We start from the raw sequence: 18,814 nt of genomic DNA on the forward strand, positions 1-18,814 counted from the left end.
GTAGACCAAAGATCGGAATTAGGAAAGAACTCTTCATACAAGGAAGCAATACGTTGCGCAAAGGGGATTAAACACCGAACGTATGACTATGAGTCACAAGAAAAGAGGACGCCCTTTGCCCTATAGGAAGGGCAGACGAATAGTATAAAAGCAGCGAATCTTCCAAGAACGCTATTAATTCCGCCTACATCGTGGCAGTTACACACTTCTGGATCCTCGCATTAAACATACATTGTGACCATCGAGGCTCAACAACCAGCTATCAGTCAACCTACACCTTCGCCCACACCACTCGAAGGAATCATCGATCCTGAGGATCAACCTATAGCTGCCAATCCGCTCACCAAATAATATACAGCCAACAGTGAGTACTTTCATTCTTCTACGATCACGGAAGTGAATAAATCCCCGGAATCGCGACTAAACTTAATAAGTGGAAATCGCTGCCCGTCGAGCATTGAAACGCGCTCTCCGATTGAAACGGGACGATCAAAAGCCAACGCGAATTCTCAACCGCCTCATAGCACATCAACGTTACACACACACTCATATATAATTGTTTATACATGTCCACAAATTCAAATGTCTAATTCTCCGAATATTATTAAGATTTTATTTTTTTTTGAATAAATGATAATTATTTACATTACGCGAATTTAAAGTCTTATTTAAACCCCTGCGTTCCTTTATATATCCCCCGAGATCGCACAAGGTCCTATCCCGCGTAAAAGGGATTTAATTCCCTTACCGAAAAGGACCGACGAACGGACCCCTGAAATAAGCCAGGTAAAAGCGACTATCCAGTCGTTGACCTGCAAAAGGGCCAGACAGTCCGTTCGACCTGAAATCACTCCGATTTCGGGAAAACGCTGTTACGACCTTCGAGCGGCCTTTCCTTCGTGCAGGCCAGGACGTAACAATACGTAAAATGAATCCGCGCAGTATGGGATCCGCGGTTTAAAAATTTTAATTTTTATTGTATAAAGCGAGCCAAAAATTATTCTTTCATATATTTTAACATTACATTGACTGCACATTATGATGATACCATCAGCATACAAGCGTACAAACTTTTTCATCTAATATATGTAAAATGAATCCGGGTCGTATGGGATCCGCGGCTTAAAATTTTAATTTTCTATATGTTAAGACGCGCCAAAAATTATTCTTTCATATATTTTAACAGTACATTGTCTTCACATTATGTTGGTACCATCAGAATACCAGCCTACAAACTTTTTGATTCAATATACGTAAAATGAATCCGCGCAGTATGGGATCCGCGGTTTAAAAATTTTAATTTTTATTGTATAAAGCGAGCCAAAAATTATTCTTTCATATATTTTAACATTACATTGACTGCACATTATGATGATACCATCAGCATACAAGCGTACAAACTTTTTCATCTAATATATGTAAAATGAATCCGGGTCGCATGGGATCCGCGGCTTAAAATTTTAATTTTCAATATGTTAAGACGCGCCAAAAATTATTCTTTCATATATTTTAAGAGTACATTGTCTACACATTATGATGGTACCATCAGAATACTAGCCTACAAATTAGATATTAAGTATAAGTACAATCTGTTTAATTGCTAGCGAGCATGATACATTATGTTATTTTATTACGCGATGTTAAACTTGAATAAGCTATATTCATAATTGCAAGAAATATTGATGGACGATCATTGGAATATTACTTAATACATGCAATCGCGATTAATCTTTTATTAGTCTTTCGAATTTTATTAAAATTAATATGTATGTATGTCAAGTTTCTGTACACACACGTTGTTCATTTCACCCGCGACGTTCTCGTGTAGAACGGTCAACGGGATTCACTTAACAAGACCGGTTGCTCGATTACTGAGATCGGAGTATAGCGAAAGAGTGAGAGAGAGAGAACGAGAAGGAAATCGGAGATGCATTGAAAATAGAGTCAGAGGTCACTAAACTTTCCACATTTATTACGTGATAATCACTTCGGGATAACAATGATTAATGTTCGACTATGGTTGATAGAATAACTAATGTTCGCACGCAAGCGCGTAAACGATGGATATAACCGAGCTAGCGCGGGGTTATTCGGCACGTTCTCGGCGATTCGATATATTTCGCACTCGAAACTGAGTATCAGTCGGCTGTCGCAAGTGTTATCGTTCCGAGGTGAAAAACAGACTAAAGTCGCAAAAGTCGGGGTTCTCGGTCGTCGCTTCCCCGGCTCCCCATCCCCCTGCTCTCCAAGCTACTCGGTCCACCTAGACGCGGGGGAAGGGCCCGAGAGCGCTAGAACCAAACAGGCGCGAGGAATAATAATCGAAGCAGCGCGTTAGATTTCGGCAATCTCTCAACATATACCGCCCGCCTCGTCCGTTGGGACGAAGATTCGTTTACAAAATGAGATGCCGCCCGCCATGAGGTGACGGCTGTAACAACTATAGTATAGCAATTAGAGAGATGCAACGACTTGTGGGACAACAATGCAAAGGCGCGGTTTGATCGCAATGGAATCGATATCAGTTGTCGTGTTCGAGTTCCGGGTCGGCTTGCGGTTCAACTTGCAGCGGTACGATCTTAGCGATCGGTCGTTTGAAGGTAGCGGTGGCGGTTCGTACACTGACTACACGGACAAGACCATCGGCGCCAGGGTGGAGCTCGATGATGCGAGCCAATGCCCATTTTGTCGGGGGCTGCAGTTCATTTTTCAATAGCACGAGACCGCCCACCGTCACGTTAGGTGCTCGTTTCGTCCATTTCCGGAGCTGCTGCAAGTGGTGAACGTATTCTGATGACCACCTCCGCCAGAAATGGTCTCTCAAAGCCGAGGTTAAGGCCCAGCGCGACGTCAAGCGATTGACGTCGACGTCCGCTCTTGACGGCTCCGGTAAGTTTACGGTCGCTTCCCCCATTATTAAATGACCGGGGGTGAGAGCGCTCAGGTCTGTCGGGTTACTGCTGAGCGGATATAAGGGCCTTGAGTTGAGGCAGGCCTCTATTTGCGCCAGGAGCGTCGCCATCTCCTCGAAGGTGAGGCGGGTGTCTCCGATGATACGCCTCAAATGGAATTTGACTGCTTTGACTCCGGCTTCCCAAAGGCCTCCGAAGTGAGGAGCCCCGGGCGGGATGAAAGACCATTGGGTGCCGCTGTTGGCGAGAGAAGCTGCACACTCCCTATAGAATTCAGAGGCGGATCGGAACATAGACCTCAATTCCTGGGCAGCGCCCCGGAAATTAGTTCCGTTGTCACTCATTAGCAGCTCACAATGGCCTCTCCTTGCCGTAAAACGTCGGAAGGCGGCTATAAAAGAGGTGCTCGAAAGATCAGAGACCGGTTCTAAGTGAACGGCCTTGGAGGAAAGGCATATAAAAAGACTAATATAGCCCTTGGTGGCCTGGTGACCTCGACCCTTCCAGGAACGGAGAGGCACCGGCCCAGCGTAGTCCACCCCAGAAGACTGGAAAGGGCGTGAAGGTCGCGTACGCTCCGCCGGCAGCTGACCCATTTGCTGTTCGGCGGTGGCTGCTCGGAAGCGCGCGCATCGCACGCAGGCGTGAATCACCGATCTCACTAACTAAAGAGTTGGCTTGTAGGATCCAATACCGCCGTAGAAGCAGACTCCGGGTGAGCTGGGGGCCCCCATGAAGTGAGGCGTGCTTCCCTTACAAGGAGCAGCGATAAGCGGCTGCCCTTGTGTAGGATTAACGGGTGCTTCTCCGCGAACGGGAGCAAAGCGTTTTGGAGACGGCCTCCCACTCGCAGTAGTCCATGTTCGTCCAATAGAGGCCTCAACGCTAGGAGCGGAGACCGGGTAGGCAGCGGCCTCGCACTCTCTAGACGAGATATCTCCTCCGCGAAGTCCTGTCGTTGAGCTATCCACACCCAGCGGATGCGAGCTGTCTCCAGCTCATCTCGAGACAGGAACCCTGTCCTCCTCGGGTTACGACGACGTACGTGATCAAAGAATCTAAAACAGAATGCTGTTACTCTCAGCAATTTCAGCGTACTTGAGTACCTGGTTAGAAAGTCGTTGTCCTCTTCGGCTGGACGCGCAAGGTCAACCACCACCGCGCGTGATTCCTGCTCCTCCAGTCCGTCCGTGGGAGGGCTCGGCTCCGTTGAGTGGATTCCTGGCCAAGCGAGCCAAGGCGGACCAGCCCACCAAAGTTCCAAAGCGGCTAACTCTAGCGGCTTTATTCCTCGCGTAGCAGCGTCAGCAGGGTTGTCCGTGGTCGGCACGTATCTCCAGTTTTGAGGCGGCACGAGAGATTGTATCTCCGCCACCCTGTTTGCAACAAATGTTTTCCAACGCGCCGGGTGGCCCCGAATCCAGGCAAGCGCTACGGCAGCGTCAGTCCAAGCATAGACCGGCATGTTCTCCATGTCGAGGCCCTTGAGTGTGCAGCGGATTAACCTCGCTAGTAATAAGGCGCCGCATAATTCCAACCTCGGTATGGAGATCTGTTTGACGGGCGCTACCTTGGTTTTAGCGACCAAAAGATGGGTGAAGATGACCCCCGAAGGGCTTGTAGACCGCAAGTATATAGTGACCGCATATGCACGGCTCGAGGCATCGGAGAATCCGTGCAGTTCGACGTTCTCTGCTCCGTGGAAATGAACGAATCGGGGTATCGAAAGCCAGTTTCGTCCAGTTCCGGCATGGTGTCTGCAAACTTCGTCCAGCGCGATTGTAGTTGATCTGGCAGAGGTTCATCCCATTTGAGTCCAGCCATCCATAAATCTTGTATGAAGATCTTGCCGAAAATAAGTACAGGCGACGCCCATCCTAAGGGGTCGAAAAAGCGAGCCACGTCCGACAAGACGGTCCGTTTCGTGCAATTTGCTTTATTGGTCACCGAAGCCACTCTTAAAGTAAAGGTGTCGTCGGACGGTTGCCATAAGATGCCAAGCGTGCTCACACCCTCCCGATCGTGGAATAGCTTATCGGACGGCCCATCATCTGGACATAGTTGTAGGACGTTGGCTGCTCATTTGCTTAGGTTGAATCCTCCTGCAGCAAGAATCGCGACCAGCTGACGCCGAACTTCCGTTGCCTGTTCGAGAGAATTGCCTCCGGCAAGGATATCGTCCACGTAAGAGTGGTTGCGGATGGCGTCTGCCCCTAAAGGGTACCTAAGTCCCTCGTCGTCTGCTAGCTGGAGTAGAGTCCGCAGAGCCAAGTACGGAGCTGAGGTAGTCCCGTAGACCACTGTTATCAGTCGGAAGTCCTGAACTTCTTGCGCCGGATCCGAACACCATAAAATACGCTGTAGCTTTGTGTCTTCCGAGCTAACCAGAATTTGTCTGAACATCTTGACGATGTCGGATGTAAATGCGTAAGGATAGAGACGCCAGCGGGTCAAGGTTACCCAAAGCGCCGACTGCAGTTTAGGACCTGGCAGCAGCAGGTCATTGAGCGCGTAGCCGGAAGACGTGCGGTGAGACGCGTTGAACACGACGCGTATTTTATCCATTGGACCCGATTTCTTGTAGACGGCATGGTGCGGTAGGTAGTAGGCATCCTCGCTATGAACCTCCTTCGTTGGAATAGGAACCATGTGGCCAAGACGCTGATACTCTTCCAAGAACATGGTGTAATGTTCTCGTAGTAACGCATTGCGCATCAGGCGACGTTCTAAGCTAACCAGCAGTTGAAGAGCCTCCTTGCGGTTATTCGTTAGAGGCACAAGAGAATCCGTGCGTTTTGGTAGGCGAACGATGTAGCGTCCATGCGGGTCGCGAGCGTGCGACGCCGCAAATAAACGCTCGCAGTGCTGCTCCTCCGGTCCCAAAATCGGCTCCGATGGTACCTCCTCTAGTTCCCAAAATCGTTGAAGCGTCCGGTCCACTTCAGTACAAGACACTGTAGCGTGACAAGCTGACACGCTAGGCGACGAGGGCGTCGTCGTAGTGTGACCCATCAACACCCAACCTCAGGAGGTCGCCTGAGCCGATGGAGATCCAGCAGGTCCCCTTCTTAGGCCTTCTCTAAGTAGAAGACCGTATGCATCAGCTCCTAATACGGCGTCAACCGGCGCGGGTCGATCGTAGTGCGGATCAGCCAACTCCAGTCCAGTTAGGTGAGGCCAATCGCCACGTCGGACAGCGTGTGAAGGCAGCGCCGAAGTCAATTTCGGAAGTACTAACACTGACGTTAGATGATGACGCACGGCAGGATCTCGGGGTGGGCTGATCCCTAAATCCACGGAGTACGAGGCAACGCCGGAGGAAGCTCCCTGTATGCCCGACACAGGAACATGTACGCGTTTACGAGGCAGTCTCAGAGCTCGTGCCACTCGTTCAGTGACGAAGGTGGCCTCAGATCCTGAATCCAGCAAGGCTCGTACCACTAGAGAGTCCCCCTTGCTGTTTGAACAGGATACTTGAGCAGTAGCCAGAAGAATCGGACCCCTGGTCGTAAGTACGAGAGCGGCCAAGTTGGCGTTCACCGAAGAGTCCGTTGTAGCTTTCCCACTGGCACTCGAGTGGTCCGTGACCGGAGCCTTATCGGTATGATCGGAGTCCGCTGTCGAAGAGCTTTCTTTAAGATGTAAGAGAGTTTGATGTTTACCCTGACAATTGATACATCGAAAACCGGAAGGACAGCTCGACACCGAATGATTATCCTTGAGGCAATTAAAGCACACTCCCTGCTTCTTTACGTGTTCTCGACGTTGCGTCACCGTAAGTTCCTTGAAGCGGGAACAATAGTTAAACAAATGGTTACCTTGGCATACCGAACAGCGTTTGCCACGCTTCGATGGTCCAGAAGTCGACGTTGTTAGTGTGTTTACTTTCGCCTTTCGATCCTGCGATTTAGCCGAAGAGGTCGCTGCTGTGGGAGCTGGCCTTGAATTGGCAGCTTCTAGTGCACGAATACGTGTCTGTAGAAAGTCCTCCAGCTTGCTGAGCTGTGGAAACTCGGTGCTGGTCTGAAGAGAGGCCTCCCACAGGAGTCGCGACGATGAGTCCAACTTTTCCAACCACGTGGACAAACCAATCGTCCCAGTGCTCGACGGGACGTCCGAGAGACTCAAAAGATCGACGCGTTTGTAACGCCACGCTGCTCAACCGCTTGAGCTCTGTTGCTGACGGTTTAGTGATAGGCGTGCTGTTCAAGAAGGTACACATATGAGCCGCAAGTAAGACTCCCTTATTATCGTAGCGTGCCACCAGCTCCGACCATGCTGTCTCATAGCCCTTATTTGTCAATCCGATGTTGGCGACGACAGCTGCAGCTTCCCCTGTGAGACTGGTTTTAAGATACTGCAACTTCTGAACTGGAGCTAGTTCTGGCACATCACCCACGAGTGATCGGAATAAGTCTCGAAAACTTTCCCATGCTAGCTGGTCTCCCGAAAAGTTTGGCAGGCCTATCTTAGGCAGCTGAATGTGTTTCAAAAGAGACGTCGTCGCGCGGGCTGGATCTTGGTTTTTACTAGATGATATTGCTTCGAGCTTTTCTTGTATCCGAGTCTTGGTTGCCACATAGTTATCCTCGGTTTTCGCGTAAACGTGCTCGTTTAGATATTCTTGAATCTCCCTTACATTTGTCGTGTCGTACTCGTGCAGTTTATAGTGGCCATCTTCGAACCTCTGCCAATAGGTTTCAAGCAAAGCAAGGCGGGTCCTCATATACTCATACGTCATCTTTTCCTTGCCTGCTTTGGCTAGGTTTTCCCAAAATCGCTCGATAAAGCCCTTGGTCGTGTTGTGTTTCTTTAACAGGACCTCCATGTTGGCCATAGTTTCTAAGCACTTGATATGTAGCCGCGGAAAAGCGGAACGTTAAGCGAAAATCCGTGAGCGCGGGTAGCGCGACGCGGGGCTAGAGATTGTGGACGCAGGTAGCGCGCGGCGCGGGGAAAGTCCTTGTTGACGCGGGTAGCGCGCGGCGCGGGGAAAGTCCTTGTTGACGCGGGTAGCGCGGCCGCACGCGCGAATCACGTGATCGACGGCGCGGGTTGCACGTGATCGTGCAGCGAGAGTCCGGAATCGCTTTTAATTATGCAACTTGGTTTGCAAAGTTACTTTACAATTCACTCTTGATGCGACACTGACGGTTGCACCATATCGAAACTCTGTCTCATTCCCTGCGGATGCAAGGTCGTCTGTATGATCACGCGGCACGAACCCCGATATCCACGTAGCCTCTTCTCTTTTCTCTCCACTCGAACTATCCGGCTCGAAGGACCAATGTTCATTTCACCCGCGACGTTCTCGTGTAGAACGGTCAACGGGATTCACTTAACAAGACCGGTTGCTCGATTACTGAGATCGGAGTATAGCGAAAGAGTGAGAGAGAGAGAACGAGAAGGAAATCGGAGATGCATTGAAAATAGAGTCAGAGGTCACTAAACTTTCCACATTTATTACGTGATAATCACTTCGGGATAACAATGATTAATGTTCGACTATGGTTGATAGAATAACTAATGTTCGCACGCAAGCGCGTAAACGATGGATATAACCGAGCTAGCGCGGGGTTATTCGGCACGTTCTCGGCGATTCGATATATTTCGCACTCGAAACTGAGTATCAGTCGGCCGTCGCAAGTGTTATCGTTCCGAGGTGAAAAACAGACTAAAGTCGCAAAAGTCGGGGTTCTCGGTCGTCGCTTCCCCGGCTCCCCATCCCCCTGCTCTCCAAGCTACTCGGTCCACCTAGACGCGGGGGAAGGGCCCGAGAGCGCGAGAACCAAACAGGCGCGAGGAATAATAATCGGGGCAGCGCGTTAGATTTCGGCAATCTTTCAACACACGTATAAATGACACACTTGAAATTACAATCGCAGTGATTACGAAATCGAAATATTGAATAGTATATAATATAAATTTAAATACACAGTAATAATTTAGACGATGGTTCAAGTAAGTCAAAGTTACAGCCTATTATGGTTTTTGAATTTGGCGCGCGGCGTGCTGAGTGTCGACTTACGTAGTTACTACGTCACGTTCTTCATCCTTCGCGTCCTCGCGCTTGTCATGGTATCGCGCTCAATCGGCTCCGCATTTTTCACGCGTTTTTCCCGTTAAGAATGAATTCCGCGTACAAACAAATGTCGAGAGTATTGAATCGTGCCACGGGCAATTAGCAGGAAGTATGAATTATCTCGTGCGATCGCGGTTAATCAATTTACGACAGTCTGCAACCGCCGGGCTATGCCGCTTTTTCTCCGAATCGTTCGATCTCATTGAACATTCTGTTTATAAAGAGGTATGTATCATTTGGCGTAATTTATTTGTACGAATTGCATCGCATTCAAGCTTTTGTGCTTTGGGAAAACTATATTTTGGATGTGAGATATTTAATTAATACATAATTTATCGTTTTCAGATGATTGTGTCGCGCGCGAACCGCGCGAAGTTTGTTGCATTACGTCACGATATACTACGTCACAGCGTACTACTTCACTACATATCAGTAGGGATACTATGAGAGTTCTAACCCATGGGGCTCCGAGGGTGGCGCGGGGTGCGGGGGTTCTCCGCGGCGAGGGGGTATGACGTCACGCGGGGCGGGGGGGATCTTGTAGGCGAGGGGGATGACGTCACGCGGGGCGGGGGCGCTTATCGCTGTGCGGGAGACGCTTATCGCGTATTGTTTTTCATAAACAAAACAGCGTATTGTATTACTTTGAATTATCTAACATGTTTTATTATAAACAAAACACCGCAAAGTGAGCGCCGACATTCGGCCACCCTCGCGATACCTCCCTCACCCCTCCCCCATAAGGCGACGCGCTTTGGCGGTACTTCCACCCTCCCCCTCCCCTGCCCATATGTGACGTTTCTTCCTCATTGTTTAGGAAGAATTCTTTTGCGATAATTTTGCCGGCATTCGGCCGCCCTCGCGGTACCTCCCCCTCCTCTCCTCCATCTGAGGGGATCTTGGGAGGTCGCGCTTATCGCAATGAACACGTCGGGACGTGTTTTTTTCGCGGTAAAAGACCGTGTTGCATTACGCGCCGATATTCGGCAGCCTTTGCTGAACCTTTTCCCTCCCCTAAGCGGAATTCTTTCTCATTGTTTAGGGAGCGCCGATGTCCGGCCGCTTGAATTTTTATAAACAAAAATGAGCGCCGATGTCCGGCCGCTCTGTGTCAAAAGCGATAACGCGATGAAGGGAGATTACCTTTCTGATATGTAATTAAACAATCCGTTAATCATGAAGAGGGGAAGAAATGATTAGACGAAATATAATAAGGACTGCTATCACTTCAAATCATAGTACGTAATTTGCAAGCGCACAGATACGTCGGTCGAAAAAAGAATAGCTGGTGCAAGTGCTCTATAGAACGTGATATTAAAAAGTGTGGAAAAATGGAAAACATTGAGCAGACTGAACGCGACCTGTTCGGTCCCATCAAATCTCCACCTTGGGCGAGTATTTTGAATGGGCGCTGCGCAGCGAGGAATTTATCAAACTGCTCGAAGAAAACAGCCATGTCAAGCGTCCTCGACTCTCCATTGGATATAGACAATCTTTGGTTGCTAGAATCGCGCGACTCGAGGGAGGTCTCTGCAAAAACTCGATTGCAGAGACAGTTTATATCCAGTGGTGGTAATTACAGTGGTGACAATAACGTAGGAAGACTCGTTTGGCGAGAGATCGATACCGCGTTTGAAAATCGTATACTGACCGGTGCTTAACGCAGACTATATCGAACCGCGACAATTTTTGGAAGATGCTAGTAGTGTAGTACTCGAGCAAGTGCAAGACGTTATAAAAATACACAACTGTGTCAAAGTAAATACTGTGTTCAACGGTGAGTTTCTGACAGGTGATAAGCGCGCTAACAAAAGTATTAACACGAGAAATTATGAACTTTTTCGTACGTCCGATTTACGCGAGTGGTATGAGCGGCACGTCATCGAAACCACATTGACGTCTCTCGAAGAGTTTCAGGAACGTGATAGCGGATGGGCATTGTCACGAATCCTCGATCTTACGGTCAACGTCAACAAGTGCAATCCTATGCGCGCGGGATGCCATATTAAATTACCGCGAGAAATTATGACGAAGAGAGCGGTAATTAAGGTGCTATCAATGGACAATGCGTGTTTCGCGTGGTCAGTGGTGGCCGCTCTGTACCCCGCTGAAAAATATACTGAGAGAACATCTTTATATCCGCACTATACGACGGTGTTAAATTTACAAAACATTGAGTTTCCGATAACGTTGAATCAAATAAAAGGAAGAAGGAATTATCAATTCTTCCGATACGACTCGCCGATCAGAAAAAAGAAAAACATGTGAATTTGCTGTACGTGGAGAAGGAGGACGACAACGTTGGACATTTCGTGTATATAATTTCGTGTATAAAAATCTGTCTCGCCTCGTAAGTTCGCAACTGAGCAAACACAATGGTCAAAAATATATCTGCGATCGGTATGTATATTTATTGCAAATTATATAATTGTAAATAAAATTGTAAATAAAATTGTAAATGAAATTGTAAATAAAATTGTAATTTTTTTTCACAGATGCTTGCACTTCTTTAACTTGAGCGAAAAGTTGGAGGCTCACATTGTGGACTGTGGAGAAATGAATGACTGCGCTATCCGGTTACCAAGCGATAAAGATAAGTGGCTCGGCTTCGACAACTACAACAGAAAGGAGCGGCTTCCGTTTGTAGTGTACGCCGACTTGGAGTGTGTGTTGAGGAAGACATCGGAACACGTGTCATACTATCAACATCACGAGGTATTTAGCGTTGGATACTATGTGCAATGCTCGTACGATGAAACATTATCCGCATACAGATCTTATCGCGGTGCCGATTGTGTCGCGTGGTTCGCCAACAAACTCGAGGAATTAGCGCATCGCATAAAGGGTATTTTGTCTAATAATGTCCCCATGATAAATTTAACATCAGACGAGTGTGAAAAATTTCATAGCGCCACGCAATGTCACATTTGTGAAAAACCGTTTGCGCCGGACGATAATCGAGTACGCGATCATTGACATTTGACCGGGCGATACAGGGGTCCCGCACACTCAAACTGTAATCTAAATTACAAAGACTCTTATGTCATTCCTGTAGTTTTCCACAATCTATCCGGTTATGATGCACATTTTATCATAAAAGAAATAGCTATTGCATACGAAGGATGTGTAGATGTGCTTCCAATAACAAAAGAAAAATACATTTCATTTACAAAGACTGTCAATAGTACCGACGACGACGACAAAGATCGGAAAGCTTGCATAAAATTACGATTCATCGATTCATACAAATTTCTCACAATCAGTGCTAGTCTTGACAAATTAGCATCTTTTCTCGATAAGAATAAGTTAAAAATTTTACGTTTTAATTTTTCCGCATTATCCGCTCACAATTTCGAATTATTGACGCGAAAAGGTGTCTTTCCGTACGAGTACATTGACTGCGTGGACAAGCTGCAGGACACGCGTTTACCGCCGCGCGAATCGTTTTACAGTTCTTTAACCGGTGACACTGTATCCGAGAGCGATTACGCGCACGCTGAGAACGTCTGGAATCGATTCTCCCTTCGAACTCTTAGCGAATATAGCGATTTGTACTGAAAAACTGATGTCTTGTTATTAGCAGATATTTTTGAAAATTTTCGCGACACTTGCATCGCGAGTTACGGACTCGATCCTGCGTATTATACTCTTCCCGGGTATACATGGGACGCGATGCTAAAACATACAAATATTACATTTGAATTGCTTACCGATATCGACATGGTTATGTTTATTGAACGGGGTATATGCGGTGGTCTAAGTCAATATTCCAACAGATACGCGCATGCTAATAACAAGTACATGCAGTCATATGATTCATCGAAACCATCGTCGTACCTTATGTACTTCGATGTAAATAATTTGTATGGATGGGCAATGTGTCAACCATTGCCTTATGCCGATTTTCGATGGGTCAAAGACATTTCAAACTTTGACGTTAACGCGATCGCTCCGGATTCGCTCACAGGTTATATTCTCGAGGTTGATCTAGAGTACCCACAAAATAAACACAACACACACATTGATCTACCGTTCTGTCCGACGCGCGGCAAGCGGGAAGATAAGCTCCTCGCGACGCTATATGACAAGAAGCGTTACGTCATACATTATCGCAACCTGCAGCAGTGTACACGTCACGGTCTTCGTATCGTAAAGATACATCGCGTATTACAATTTACTCAATCATGGCTCCGCGATTACATCAAACTCAATACAAAATTTAGAACACAAGCGAAAAATGATTTTGAAAAAAATTTGTACAAATTGATGAACAACGTGGTATTCGGCAAAACTATGGAAAACGTTCGAAATCATGTAGATGTAAAATTATTAACAAAGTGGGACGGACGATACGATACGGAAGCGATGATCGCGAAACCAAATTTCCATAGCAGGAGCGTCTTTTCGGAAAATTTAATCGCCGTTGAATTACGTAAACTAGAAGTAAAATTTAACAAACCAATCTATGTTGGTATGTGTATACTCGATATATCAAAAGTGTGTCTGACGAATTTCACTATGAGTACATGTCACCGCTCTATCGTGAAAGATGTCGGATAATGTACACCGACACCGACAGTTTAATATATCACATCGAGTGCTACGATGTGTACGAGAACATGAAACGCGATATCGCTAGATTCGAGCGATTATCCAATTGACAACGCGTACAGTATAGCGCATGCAAACAAAAAGGTGCCAGGCTTGATGAAAGACGAGAATAACGGTGCGATAATGTCCGAATTCGTCGGGCTTAGAGCACAAATGTACGCGGTGAGGGTGGACGGCAAAAGAGACACTAAAAAAGCAAAAGGTGTCAAAAGTAATGTCGTAGCGCGTAGTATAACATTCGACGATTATACGCGATGAAGAGATTGAAATGACACGTCAGCAGTCATGTATTAGATCGAAATTGCATGAAGTGTATACCATCCGCGAGACAAAAATTGCTCTAAGTCCGTACGATGATAAGCGGTATATTATACCTGATTCGACCGACACATTACCATGTGGACATTACCAGATACCCTTATAAAATATAATGTAGTATAATGTGTGTGTGTGTGTGTGTATGATATATTGTTATGTAACATATGTGTAATATATTGTAACGATTAAAAGAAAGGATGTATTAATAAAGATTTTGTATTTCATATATTTCATGTATATTTTATTATATATTTTATACGTTGTACACATTATATTTTTCTTAAAATAAATAGTCTATATGAATTAAATCACATTGTCCTTATGTATCCAAGAATTGTGTGAATTGTCAAATCCCAGTCATTTCACGTAAACCTCGTCACCCCTCCTGCGCAATATTTTCTCCACAAGATACAAGTCCGGGTAATTCGCGCGATGCAACTCGTGCTCGTAAAACGCTCCAGCGACAGATGTTTTGCGATAGTCCTCGAGTAGATAGGTTATGGGATTAGTACGCTGCACTTTAACAATTTTAAATACTTTGGTTGTCCAATTTGATGTGTAACCCTTCTCAAAAAGTTTCTTGTACTTGCTAACGCGTACCGAGTCACCTACTTTGAATTTCGCCGGAGCGGCAATCTTTATGTTACTATATACCGTTTTTAAAAGTTTATCAGCGATCGCGGGGGTCACGTCGGCGCGTCGCATGCCGATTGTTCGGTGCTTGCGCGCGTTATAATCCGATACGAGTCGCGGCAACGCGTCGATCCACTTGTAAGCTCCATTCAGCGTAAACATCTTCCACATGTCGTTCTTCAGCGTACGATTGAATCGCTCGACGACCGATGCCTTCATTACCGAATATGTAGAATAATGATTGATGTTATGTTTCCGTATAAGCCGTTGCACGTCAGCGTTGTAAAATTCCTTCCCCATATCAGTTTGCATGTTTTTCGGGCATCTCTTGCTATCTCGAATTATTTCGGCGATAGCGTCAGCCGTCTCGCTTCCACCTTTACTCTTGAGTGGTACGGCCCACGCGTACTTGCTCAACACATCGATGATGGTGAGTATGTAGTGATAACCTTTGTTGAAACGAGAGTACGGACGCATCTCGACGATGTCGGCTTGCCACAGATCATCATATCTTCGCACTATGACACGTCTTCGGGGAAAATTTTTTCTCGCCGGCGCGTGCCGCTTCGTTCATCAACTGCCGTCTCTCCAAACTATGTTGTTTCATCGCTTCGTCGGTTTTTCCCGATCGTCGTTTACTGTTGCTTGTTTTATCGCTCATTTCCGTTACTGACCCGTTCCTGAGCCGTTCGTAGTCGTTCTTGAGCCGTTCGTAGCCGTTCTTGAGCCGTTCGTAGTCGTTCTTGACCCGTTCTTGAGCCGTTCATAGCCGTTCTTGCGTTGTTTACTTCCGTTCTTGACCCATTCAAAAATCGTTCTTGATTCGTTCGTAGCCTTGTTCACAGTCGTTTCTAACCCGTTCGTAGCCGTTCCTGACCCGTTCGCAACCGTTCCTGACCCGTTCACAGCCGTTCCTGAGTTGATAGTAACCTTGTATGTAGCCTTTAATGACTTGTTCGTAGCCTCGTTCGCAGCCCTGCTTGAGTTGTTCGTACGCAGCTGTTGCTAGGCCGTTCACTACCATTATCACTCATTGTAGTTAGATAGCAGTTCGATAATCCTTCGTAGCCGTTCGATAATCGTTCGATAACCCTTCGTAGATGTTTGATAACGGTTCGATAGCCACTCCTAACCCGTTCACTGCTGCTCATTCAAGTTGATAGTCGTTTTTGAGTTAGCATTAGCTATACGTTGAAGTTCGTTTATCGCAGTCTGTACTGCTCGCACGTCCTTCTCGAACGAAGTCAGCTTCTCATCTGATTCTGTCTGTTGATTCATCAATCTTTTAACGCAGGATTCCACATACAGTTTGTTGACAGCATCAGCTTCAGGTTGCGCTACACGACGAATCTTGCGCGATCTTGCATCATAGTCTGTAGCGAAACGACACAGAGCGTTTCCGCGCACATAACTTCTCACCAATCTATCCCAATGATCGCTTGTGCCAGTTGCATTATTTCTCCGTTCGAATAATCCAAATTTGTTGATAGGCATTTTTCGATGCGAATGACGTCGATCGACTGATTAGTTTTGCCGAGACCCCGTTTAATTTATAATAATGCCTGCTTCGCGAAGTTCCTCGATGATCGACAGGATCTCATTGTCGTGAGCGTTGTGGCCAGCTCGGCGCGAAGCATCGAGCAATCGTACCCGATCCACTAGCTCGTTGGGGTCGTCCCAGTGCACGTAATCAATTTTATTGTCGGTTAGCGTCATCGCTTGAGGCATGAATACACTCTTTCCAGATTTTTTCTTTTCAATTGACATCAACGGTGCGATTATTTGTTTGTATTTGTATCCCCTGTTGCTCCGTAATTGACCTTGCGCATCATATTTGCGTTTATGCGCTCGTCGCCAATAATATGCTCTTGTATTTTTGCATATCGTCTTCCGTGTAAATAACATCATCGGGAATCCTCTTGAAGACTAGCTCGTATAATCCAGGTGTACCAATGTACTTTACTTTGTCTATAATTATAGAGTCATATTTATCCATATCGAATTATCCATGTCGCCTACAGTTTTATAAGCGTTGGACCGTTAACAGTGCGAGTTCGTACGATTAACGACGCCAAGTTAATAAGTCTTGAATCTTCAAATGTATACATGATGATGATCGAGAATCGACGTTACACCGTATGTTCGATCTCGATCCATGCATTGATGTAACTTTTGACCGATTGGTTAAAATTACCAATACAGTCGATATCAAGTTTACGCAATTTTCAAATATCGCGTCCAATGTAACGAATCCTAAAGAAGTATCAAATGTAATACGCGCGAGCGATGCCTTCAACAAGCATCAGCTCATCGATTGCGAGCTAGCAGCTTTAGTTTTTAGTCCATAATATGTAAGAAAAAAAATTTAAAAGAAGAATAAAGAGTTTTTAAGTCTAAATTATGATGTAATTTCTTTACATGCATTTCCATTCTTCATCTTTCTCCCACCCGTAAACAGTCCCAGCTCTCATACGTAGCTCGTTGTAAGGTCCTTGCGGGGGATGATGTCATGCGGGGAAGGGGGAACGTGACGCTAGAGACTGAGAGGCTAGGGATCGCGAGGCTAGGGACCGAGAGGCTAGGAATCGCGAGGCTAGGGACCGAGAGGCTAGGGATCGCGAGGCTAGGGACCGAGAGGCTAGGGACTGCGAGAGAGATAGCGCTTAGGAGAGAAAGAGAGAGCGCGAGGTGAACGCGAGAGAAAGAGAGGGTGTGAGGCGAACGTGAAGGAGAGAGATGTTGCGGCGAGGTATATGAAAGAGAGATAGCGCGAAGTTAGGGCCTGCGAGAGAGGTAGCGCTTAGGAGAGCGTGAGGCGCAGCGAGGAGAGAGAGAGAGAGGCGAACGCGAGAGACAGATAGCGAGAGGCGCACGCGAGAGACATAGATAGCGAAGGAGAGTGTGAGGTGTTCGCAAGAGAGAATTTTTTTTCTATTAATAATAATTTTTATTCATAAAATGTGTGTGTGTGTGTGTGATTAAAAATATAAAAGCAATGTAAAATTTAAAAATAGATATAATATAAAAGATTATAAAAGAATACGATAAAATGTAAATATAAATTAATATAAAAGAAAATTAAGAATAATTTTATCGGCTCTCAATATCAAAGATTTAAGTATGAAATTGAATGGATAAAAGAAAATATAAAATAAAAATGAAAATATATGAATAAAAATTAATATAAAATATAAAATGAAAAAAAAATGCTAGCGGCAACGGCAGCTGTGAGGTAGTCGGGCGATGAAGGTGGTTACAGTGACTGCAGCGATGACTGGTGAGGTAGTAGAGTGGAGGCTGCGTTTTATACTGAAAATAGAAACAGTGAATTTTACTTTTGTTTTTTTCAAATTTTTTAATTTATTATAAATATAAAACGGATACTTACAATGATTACAAAGTGGACACATGTTCCGCGTGAATATCAGATGCAGCGGAGCGTGACAATCGCTGCACCACTCTTCTATAATCACTTCATAAGAAGTGGTACAATGCACGCGTATGGCACAAATGTTTACAAATAGTTCCACATTTCGTACTACACAAGCAGTGCATAATTTAATATAATCTTCAGATATATAATATGAATATATAGCGCACACCCTCATTACAACATTTATGTTGCTGATTACAGGCACCCCCAATAATTGTTCAATTATATCCAAGTCCCCGCCGTGCTCGCTACTATAATCGGAATCTGTTGATTCACTCACTATGTCATTTTCTTCTCTATCACTATCTTCTGCAATATCTATAATATCTACATCAACATCGCTATCTTCCACATCTATAATTTCTGTCATTATCACTATCCTCAATCATAATAATATCTTCATCCATTTCTTTTACTCTGATCTGTACTATACGAATGCTAAAGACTTTTTGACGCGGAGACAGACTCTCTCCATAAGTTTCAACCCCCATTCCTCTCAAAATTATCGCAATTCTTCCTTAAAAATATTAAGGAAGATGTTTCGCTCTCGTTTACGACCGATTTTCTGCGAGGGTACAAAACTGCCGAACGTTGGCGCCGATACGTTGCATTCTTCCTTAAAAAATATTAAGAAAAAATGTTTCGCTCTCGTTTTTATCGGAGATTTTCCGCGAGGATACAAAGCTGCCGAACGTCAACGCTTTTACATTTGCACCCCTATAAATAACGTTTGACATGTTCGTCGCAGCGTCGGCCCTAAAATCTTCATTCCTTTCCTAATGATAAAATGTCCATAAAATGAAAAACATAGTTTTAATGGACTCT

At 45.7% G+C, this 18,814-nt stretch overlaps 4 protein-coding genes across 4 annotated transcripts; all 4 read right to left on the reverse strand.

Annotated features, from left to right (window-relative positions):
- Positions 1-2,521: 2,521 nt before the first annotated feature.
- On the reverse strand, positions 2,522-3,256 carry LOC145946806 (uncharacterized). The gene has a single exon (XM_083056564.1). It carries the CDS (start codon positions 3,254-3,256, stop codon positions 2,522-2,524), a length of 735 nt encoding a protein of 244 aa, XP_082912690.1.
- A 317-nt stretch (positions 3,257-3,573) lies between these two features.
- Positions 3,574-4,377, reverse strand: LOC145946807 (uncharacterized). Its single transcript, XM_083056565.1, has one exon. The coding sequence runs from the start codon at positions 4,375-4,377 to the stop codon at positions 3,574-3,576; it is 804 nt and encodes a 267-aa protein (XP_082912691.1).
- Positions 4,378-4,991: 614 nt separating this feature from the next.
- On the reverse strand, positions 4,992-5,924 carry LOC145946808 (uncharacterized). Its single transcript, XM_083056566.1, has one exon. The coding sequence runs from the start codon at positions 5,922-5,924 to the stop codon at positions 4,992-4,994; it is 933 nt and encodes a 310-aa protein (XP_082912692.1).
- A 12-nt stretch (positions 5,925-5,936) lies between these two features.
- Positions 5,937-7,749, reverse strand: LOC145946809 (uncharacterized). The gene is made up of 2 exons (XM_083056567.1): positions 6,979-7,749; positions 5,937-6,935 (listed from the first exon to the last, which is right to left on the reverse strand). The coding sequence occupies exons 1-2, from the start codon at positions 7,747-7,749 to the stop codon at positions 5,937-5,939; spliced, it is 1,770 nt and encodes a 589-aa protein (XP_082912693.1).
- Positions 7,750-18,814: the final 11,065 nt, after the last annotated feature.

The sequence above is a fragment of the Prenolepis imparis genome, unplaced genomic scaffold (assembly GCF_030444845.1).
Source record: "Prenolepis imparis isolate NDT839.2.m4 unplaced genomic scaffold, iyPreImpa1.0 SCAF_22, whole genome shotgun sequence".
Classification (NCBI taxonomy): domain Eukaryota; kingdom Metazoa; phylum Arthropoda; class Insecta; order Hymenoptera; family Formicidae; genus Prenolepis; species Prenolepis imparis.

Coding starts and splice junctions, on each gene's coding strand:
- LOC145946806 (XM_083056564.1), bottom strand. CDS start 3,256: ATGAGTGACAACGGAACTAATTTCCGGGGCGCTGCCCAGGAATTGAGG.
- LOC145946807 (XM_083056565.1), bottom strand. CDS start 4,377: ATGCCGGTCTATGCTTGGACTGACGCTGCCGTAGCGCTTGCCTGGATT.
- LOC145946808 (XM_083056566.1), bottom strand. CDS start 5,924: ATGGGTCACACTACGACGACGCCCTCGTCGCCTAGCGTGTCAGCTTGT.
- LOC145946809 (XM_083056567.1), bottom strand. CDS start 7,749: ATGGCCAACATGGAGGTCCTGTTAAAGAAACACAACACGACCAAGGGC. Junction 6,936..6,978: donor TTGTCCACGTGGTTGGAAAA/GTTGGACTCATC, acceptor GCCTCTCTTCAG/ACCAGCACCGAGTTTCCACA.